General features: G+C 36.4%; 2 protein-coding genes and 1 long non-coding RNA gene across 3 annotated transcripts; 2 read left to right on the top strand and 1 right to left on the bottom strand.

Annotated features, from left to right (window-relative positions):
- LOC109847481 (calcium-dependent protein kinase 1-like) lies at window positions 1–387 on the top strand. The gene has a single exon (XM_020416708.1). It carries the CDS (start codon window positions 1–3, stop codon window positions 385–387), a length of 387 nt encoding a protein of 128 aa, XP_020272297.1.
- Window positions 1,572–2,931, top strand: LOC109849044. Its single transcript, XR_002248971.1, has 3 exons — window positions 1,572–1,786; window positions 2,009–2,190; window positions 2,885–2,931. It is a non-coding gene; the product is annotated as an uncharacterized LOC109849044 (long non-coding RNA).
- LOC109849466 (putative UPF0496 protein 2) lies at window positions 3,741–5,806 on the bottom strand. The gene is made up of 2 exons (XM_020419303.1): window positions 5,658–5,806; window positions 3,741–5,130 (listed from the first exon to the last, which is right to left on the bottom strand). The coding sequence occupies exons 1-2, from the start codon at window positions 5,725–5,727 to the stop codon at window positions 4,028–4,030; spliced, it is 1,173 nt and encodes a 390-aa protein (XP_020274892.1). The 5' UTR covers window positions 5,728–5,806; the 3' UTR covers window positions 3,741–4,027.

Genomic DNA, 7,412 nt, shown 5'->3' with positions numbered 1-7,412 from the left:
ATGACCGACGATCGCTTCGCCTGCAAGTTGATCCCCCTCCTTCGCCTCCTCACCCACTCCGCCATCGCCGATGTCCGACGAGAGATCCAGATCATGCACCACCTCACCGGCAACCGCAACATTGTGGAGCTTAGGGCGGCGTACGAGGACCAGAGCGCGGTGCACTTGGTGATGGAGGTATGCGAGGGGGGAGAGCTCTTCGAGAGGAAGTTCTACTCGGAGAAGAGGGCGGCGGGGATTTGTAGGGAGATTGTGACGGTGGTTAGGGACTGTCATTGCTTGGGGGTGATGCATCGGGATCTGAAGCCGGAGAATTTCTTGTTTCTGAGCAAGGAGAAGGAAAATTCCGTTGAAGGCGACAGACTTTGGGCTGTCCACTTTCCTTAAGGCCCCGTTTGGATAATGGAAGTATTAGAAGTAAGAAATATGTTATAGAAGTAACTTTCAAAACTATGAAGTAGGAAGTAGTGAAAATAGCACTTTTTTTGTTTGTTTCGTATATTTTTAGAAGTAATGGAAGTAGAACTTATTCTTCTTCATTTACTTTTTTTGTTTGGATAACATTTGGAAATATTACTAGCAAGTAATTTTATCAATGAAAATCTGTTAGAAGTAACCGATAAAGGAAATATTAATAAAAAAAGTTATTTATTTCCTAATTAATATGCATTTCAACTACTTCCGAGCTACTTCTGAGTATTAAGGATTGGAAAACTATTTTGGAAGTAAGGATGACACGTAAGCGTCACATAAGCATTTAAGAAAGTAATGGAAGTAAGTTTTTCAAAGAACCAAACATGTTTTTTTGCTTGGAAATAACAGAAGTAGCCTTTACTTCTTTTACTTCAGCTACTTCATAATTACTTTCGTGCAAACAAACGGGCCCTAAGCCTGGTAAATTTTGGTTTTTTTGTGGTACTTAGTAGCATAATTATGGTAATTTCAAGTAATTATTTTTTCTACTGACTTGGTTATGGTAGAGAAAAGTTAGAGAAGTTTGTGTTTTGCTTAATTCAGAAATGAGCATAAGAGAAAAATATGTTGTGCTCGGAAAAACATAAGACTGGCATTAGAGCTATACATGTTGATTTCTTTTTCAGGTAGGCCCTCTCTAAATTTACCCGTGTATTAGTCTGAAGCTCATAATATCAGCCTAGTAATTCAGTCTTTAACTCCAAATAAAATTTATATAAAATATAGGTTGTTTATGTATATACCTCTGAAATTAACAGTATTTGAAAGTTTACCTGAAGTCTAGATATCTGTATTCTTTTGATGCAAGACTTGAATACACAGTAAACATCACAGGCAACATGTAGATCTTTTCCTAAATTCAAATTTGTTGGTAGGGCCTCCTTTGTTATCATTTCTCCATAAATTCAAGTTTACCTCTTTCTCCATAACTCAAAACATGTAAAAGAGTTTGATGTTTTATTCTACTGGTATGAACATAAATTAAATGATCTAGAAAAATTAATGAAACTGGCGCATCTCTTAAGGAGTTGTTAATATAGTAGTTGTGTTATCTGCTTAGTTCAAAATGCTAATTTGAAGGAAAGTTTTCTTTGTAGGTCAATGGTTGCTAGAATTGTCACAAATTCGTGAAATAACAGAGGTTTCAAGCTTCAGTGAGAATGCTAAGTTTTATTTGGAGGATATTATTAGCAACTTTAGTAAAGATGATGCGTTGGAAGTGAAAATTTTTGAAAAAGTTACTGACCATTATGTTAAAGCAGTCGAGTACTTCTTGAAACAGAGATGTCAATCCAATACAGAGATTGCTGAGGTCAGGTTCTTGATATTCTCTGCTTTGAATAATTTTTATAGAGGTATGATCATGTTTTCTCTGAAAGATTTCATCTAATACTTAGTATTTTGTAAAATATAGTTTCATCATTTTTTGTAATACTAAATCTAACTAAATCTTTCTTTTCTCAGGTACTGTTTGTAAAATATAGTTTCATCATTTTTTGTAATACTAAATCTAACTAAATCTTTCTTTTCTCAGGTACTGGAATTTTTCCATTTTGCGTGTTCATCAGAGGATATAAATAATTAGGCCCATGCTTTGGCACTAAAGGGAGCATTCGACACTGTCATATTCCTGATCATGATTGAGTTGGTGAAAGCATATCCAACCTGGCAAAGGAAAATTCTCATATACCCTTGTGGTCTCGCACCCGTGGATAGGTATTTGATTAAATTTTAGATATTTGGTAATTTACTTGCCCAACTCTGAGCAGGAAACAATTAGTATTGAGTACAAATCCAGCTTCTTATCTCATTGTACAGATTTAAAATACCAAGTATTTTATTCCCAATAAATTCCTGTTTTTATTGGTATTTGCATGAGAACGCATTTTCATTTATTTATTTGTTAGGTAGAAGTAACAAAAGGACATAGCAGTATTTTTGTTTCTTTTTCCTGAAATGGTGAAACACAACTAAAAAATCTATAAAGTTAATTCATGTTTTGAAAGGTAGCTGCAGAGATACTAGACTCTGAATCAAATATTTCAATGTCATCTTGTATTAGAAAGGTAACATGTACTCGCTAAATGTGTGATATTTGTCATCGGGATAATGTGAAATCTGGACTCCAGCTAGCTTCAAGTATCTAGATAATTAAGTTGCTTTTGTTGTAGGTCGATGTTGATCAAGTGGTTTAGTTTTATTTTCAGCTAGAAAGTAGCTAGATAATTAAATTATCTAGCTTCAAGTAGCTAGATAATTAAATTGCTCACCATCTTTTATAAAGGGTCTTCTTTATGGATCAGTTTGTACATATATTGATGCATTGCTTGTGTCCTTTATAAAGGGTCTTCTTTATGGATCAGTTTGTACATATATTGATGCATTGCTTGTGTCCTTATGTTACAAACAGGATGATGAGGAAGAAGGTGAAGAAGGAGAAGAAGAGGGCTTGAGTAAATATATAGGGAAGGAGTTGAAGAAGCTTCTACAATGTCATAGCCATTGTAAATAATTTATGTAAAAGTTTGTAAACAATTTATGTATCTTTCTACTATTTTGGTGAATGTATTATTTGAATATAATTGGATTTGATATTGGAATATAATTAGATTGTGTTGGATATGAATATAATTTTTTGTTGTTCAATATTGTGTACATGCACTCAAAGTAGATTCTTCAAAAAAAAAAACTACTGTAGCATAGCATCCTAGACGAAAATTCCGTCTAGGATGCTCAAATTCCATCCAGAATGCTTTTTTTTTAAATTAAAAAAATAAAAAACGTAATTTTCGTCTAGAATGGGTATCCTAGATGAAAATTTCCGTCTAGGATAACCATTCTAGACGGAAATTTTTTTCGTCTAGGATGTATTCTAGACGGAATTTCCGTCTAGAATACTACATCCTAAACGGAAACTTCCTAGACGCGTATTCTAGACGGAATTCCGTTTAGGATACTCATCCTAGACGGAATTCTAATTTTCCGTCTAGGATGCATCATTTTTTAGTAGTGGAAGTTTCCTTTGACCCAAACAGGAAACCTAAAGGATAGCTTAGTCTAACTAAATCACAAGAATGTTTATGAGCCATGTTTTTTTTTTTTTTTTGTTACTTACTGATGAAGGTCATATATATATACCTCACAAACTCAACACATCAGATGTCATCTAACAAAATCTTACATAGTTTCTCTTCCATGTCATCTACCAGGAAACAAGACTTAAGTTTGATCCTAGTAGAATTTGTTATAAAATTAGGAGCTAGATGTGAGAAACCTTGTTTGATTGTTGTCAAGGAAACAGGTACAAAACAAAAATATGAGAAAAATAGCATACAATATTCCCTAATCAAGCCTATATATATTGTTTTGTTTTGTTTTTATTGGTATTCTCGTAAGAGAACATATTTTTCGCCTCAACTGAATATGTATATGTACATGTACATCATCGATCGAAAACATGAGATATTCACCTCAACATATAATTCTGTCCCAAAATCTTTATTAACATGTAAAAAAAGAATTTAATCGAAGTTACCAACCAATCCCTCATTGCTCATTCACGCATCTCCGCAATCTCCTCTACCACACGCCTCCTACTCCTATCAATAGTTACCAAACACAAGTAAACATGCTCTTCAAGCTCCTCCAACTGCTCCTCCAGCCCTAGCCCTACCTCCCCTCCTCTCCCCTCCATCTCCTTCACCACCTCCTTCACCATCCCCCATTCCCTATTCCTCAGCACCATCCTCCCCGTGTCTCGCCCGTGCTCCACCTCATCGTGCACTCTCCTCACCATCTGGCTTATCGTATCCAAATCTCTTCCTACAATATAAGCCCCCTTGGCCGCTGCATCAACCCCAGGTTCCAATCTCTTCAAACCCTTGAACCACTTTCCTGGCCCTCTTGAACGGGTGGTTGTACTAGTCGCTACTGCTATTGGCGCTGCAACCACTGCAGCCAATCCATGAGACGCAATAATCACCGCTGCGACCAATGTTGCACTTACCAGAGCAACAATGATCACACCGGATGCTTTCTTGGTAAAATTTACTAGCTTCAAGATTCGAAGGATCTTGCGGTGACAGGAAGTGAGATGACGGATCAATGTGGGGTAGCGAGAGTGGACTTGATGAAAATGGGTTAGGGTTTTGGGGGAAAGAGGGTTTTCAAGCTCAAGATCAGAGGATAATTGAGTGAACGATGAAGAAGAGGAGGATAAATAGGAGGAGGAGGAGGAGAGGGAGAGGAGGCAGCGGTGGATGGAGCGATGGTGGGACCGAACGTGGTCTATGGCTGAGAGGAGGGAGGCACATGCCTCAATTGCTTGAAATGTGGCGTCGAAGAAGTCATGGAGAAGCTTGTTGAGGTGGAGGGTGAACCCGTTGGAAGTGAAGTTAAGGGAAGGGGAAGTGGAAGCGAGGAGTTGTTCTTGCATTGGTTTGAGGAGGAAGTCAGGGATTTGATAGAACTTCTTATAATTCTTCTCTTGATCTTCATCTTGTTCTTCCATTTTGGGAGATCGTATGACGATGTTGGAGGATGTCTGCAGCTGATTGTGTAGTCTTGAGTAAATGTCAGCGTATGACTTTGTGTGGAGAGCTTTGTTGTATTCATCGTCGATGGCATTTTGTTGCATTTCTTCTTCACGTTTGTAACCTGAGGAGTGGAAGGATGCGGATGAGCAAGGATGAGAAATTAATCAAGAAAAGCAATGCGATTTCTTGTTAGATGAATCAAACTAAGCTAATTGTATTGTGAGACTTGGGAGGCAAGTAAACCTAATTACCTAGTGTGAACTAGCAAGAGGAAACAAAAGCATAGAAGAGAACCTTTACAGTTGTGCTAACCATAACTTTCACATTACTTATTAAGTTATTTTGTCCAAGTGGAAAAAGATTACTCCTAGCATAAATGCAGATGATTAATCTCATGTAGAAAAGATAAGGGAACATAAATATACTGCTATAAGAACTTTTAGTTACCTCACGGAAAAAAATGTCAACATTTAGTTGGTTTATCTGAGAAGCAATTTTTCTTTAAATGGTACCTCGATCCATATGGTTGTAACTTATTTCTAATATAACTAACATCAAATTCTAATTATAACTTTAATTTTCAATTCAAGATAAAGCATAAAAAAATTAAGTAGAAAACTGAACGAACTTGATTATATGTGTTCTAACCTGAACTTGGAGATGACACCTTTCTGAGTGAGGATTTGGATGAGGATGACGGCTTCAACTTAGCCCACATAATTTATTTTCTACTTGGATCCCAAATGAGTTCTTAATTTTTTTTTTTATATCTACAGTTGAATGATGAACGATCGAAGACGACCGAGAGCAATGGCCCCATATTTATAAGAAAAGAATGGAGAAGAGAGAGCGAGAAAATTTCCTCTCCATTTCCTTAACATCGACGAATCCACGCGTCGTCGTCTCATAACTTGCCGTGTGGTCTTGTGTCATTATTTTACGCTAATCTCCTTTTCCGTTAATTTCATCCTAACCCTTCATCAACTTTGGTCCTTGGATAGAAAATTGATGGATGGCTGCGATGACTCAGCACCGTTTCCAACCCCATGCCTTTACGCATTCGGTGCATTCGGAAACAACAGCAAATAAAGTGCAATAAGCAAACCTCAACCGCATTCATTTCACGCAAGCTAGCTTATTTTTCATATACTTATTCCACCTGTCACAGTTTTTTGCAGTAGTCGCTGTTCAAATTTTCTTTTATAGCTCTCTCTCTCTCTATCTCGGTGTCAGTGTTGCGGTTCTATAACGAACCGGGAAAGGGTCAACAAATAGATTTGCTAGAATTGAAAACGTGTCAAATTATCTTGTGGGAAAAAAGATTGCATGCATGTCCAGTCTGAGGGTAAATTAATAAGCAGTATTGTCAATTAAGGGGCTGTTTGGTTGGTTTCCTAAACATCAAGAAAAAGAAATCGGTACAAGAAAATCAATAAAATAATATTTTATTCATTTTCATTCCTAAAACTCACCCACAACATCCAATAAAATATTATTTTTATCATCCAACTCATCTCATTTCATCTCCTTTCTTACCTTTAAAAATAAACCAAAAACAAAAAATGTGTCACATCATCCAACTCATCACTTCTCATCTTATCTCATTTTTAAAAATCACACACATCATCCAATAATATTGTGACAATTCATCACATCTCATTAAACCTTCATTTCCATCCATTTCCTAAAAAAAACAATAAATTGATTTCCTTAAGTATGTGTCACATCATCCAATAATATACCTTCAACTCATCTCATCTCATGTATTTTCTTATTTTTAAAAATGAACCAAACACAAACAACCTCAAAACATCATCCAATAATACACCTCCAATTCATTTCCTTATTTTTTTTAACCAACCAAACAACCTCAAAACAAGTTTTTTTAAAAATCACTCACATCATCTAATAATAAGGTGACAACTCATCTCATCTCATCTCCTATTCTATAATTTCCTTCTTTTTTAAACCAACCAAATAACCTCAAAACAATTATTATAGGAAATAGGTTTTCTATTCTTTGATTTCCCAAATATTTTTGCGAAACGAACAACCCCTAACCCAAATCCCAGAATATTTCTGCTGGAGCAAGAAGTTTCACTCGGATTCCCTTTTATTCACAAGATATGATGACGGTGACACCCCCAGGTATGTAACTTGGCAAATGGGCTCTAGACCTGCCGGGTCAGACTGAACCCGCCCTGATGATTTTGGGTTTGTGTATACGTAAGTATAGATTGGAATCAGATCAATTGGCTAGCACTTTCTGGAATAGATTCTCCTTGGAGGAACTTCAAGCATATGCATGTCAGGCATGAGCCTTAAATAGAGACTTGGGACCAAAATCTAAACTAAACTGGACTTAGACCATCCTCTCCCCACATCTTCAGGCTTTAGATTGGG

This window comes from Asparagus officinalis, chromosome 7 (genome assembly GCF_001876935.1).
Source record: "Asparagus officinalis chromosome 7, Aspof.V1, whole genome shotgun sequence".
Classification (NCBI taxonomy): domain Eukaryota; kingdom Viridiplantae; phylum Streptophyta; class Magnoliopsida; order Asparagales; family Asparagaceae; genus Asparagus; species Asparagus officinalis.
Note: the sequence above shows the minus strand (reverse complement) of the source record. Positions and strands in the feature narration are given on the sequence as shown.

Excerpts from the sequence above, each read along its gene's own strand:
- LOC109847481 (XM_020416708.1), top strand. The coding sequence starts at position 1 with ATGACCGACGATCGCTTCGCCTGCAAGTTGATCCCCCTCCTTCGCCTC.
- LOC109849466 (XM_020419303.1), bottom strand. The coding sequence starts at position 5,727 with ATGTGGGCTAAGTTGAAGCCGTCATCCTCATCCAAATCCTCACTCAGA. Across the intron at positions 5,131-5,657 it reads GGTGTCATCTCCAAGTTCAG|GTTACAAACGTGAAGAAGAA; the intron begins GTTAGAACACAT and ends TCCACTCCTCAG.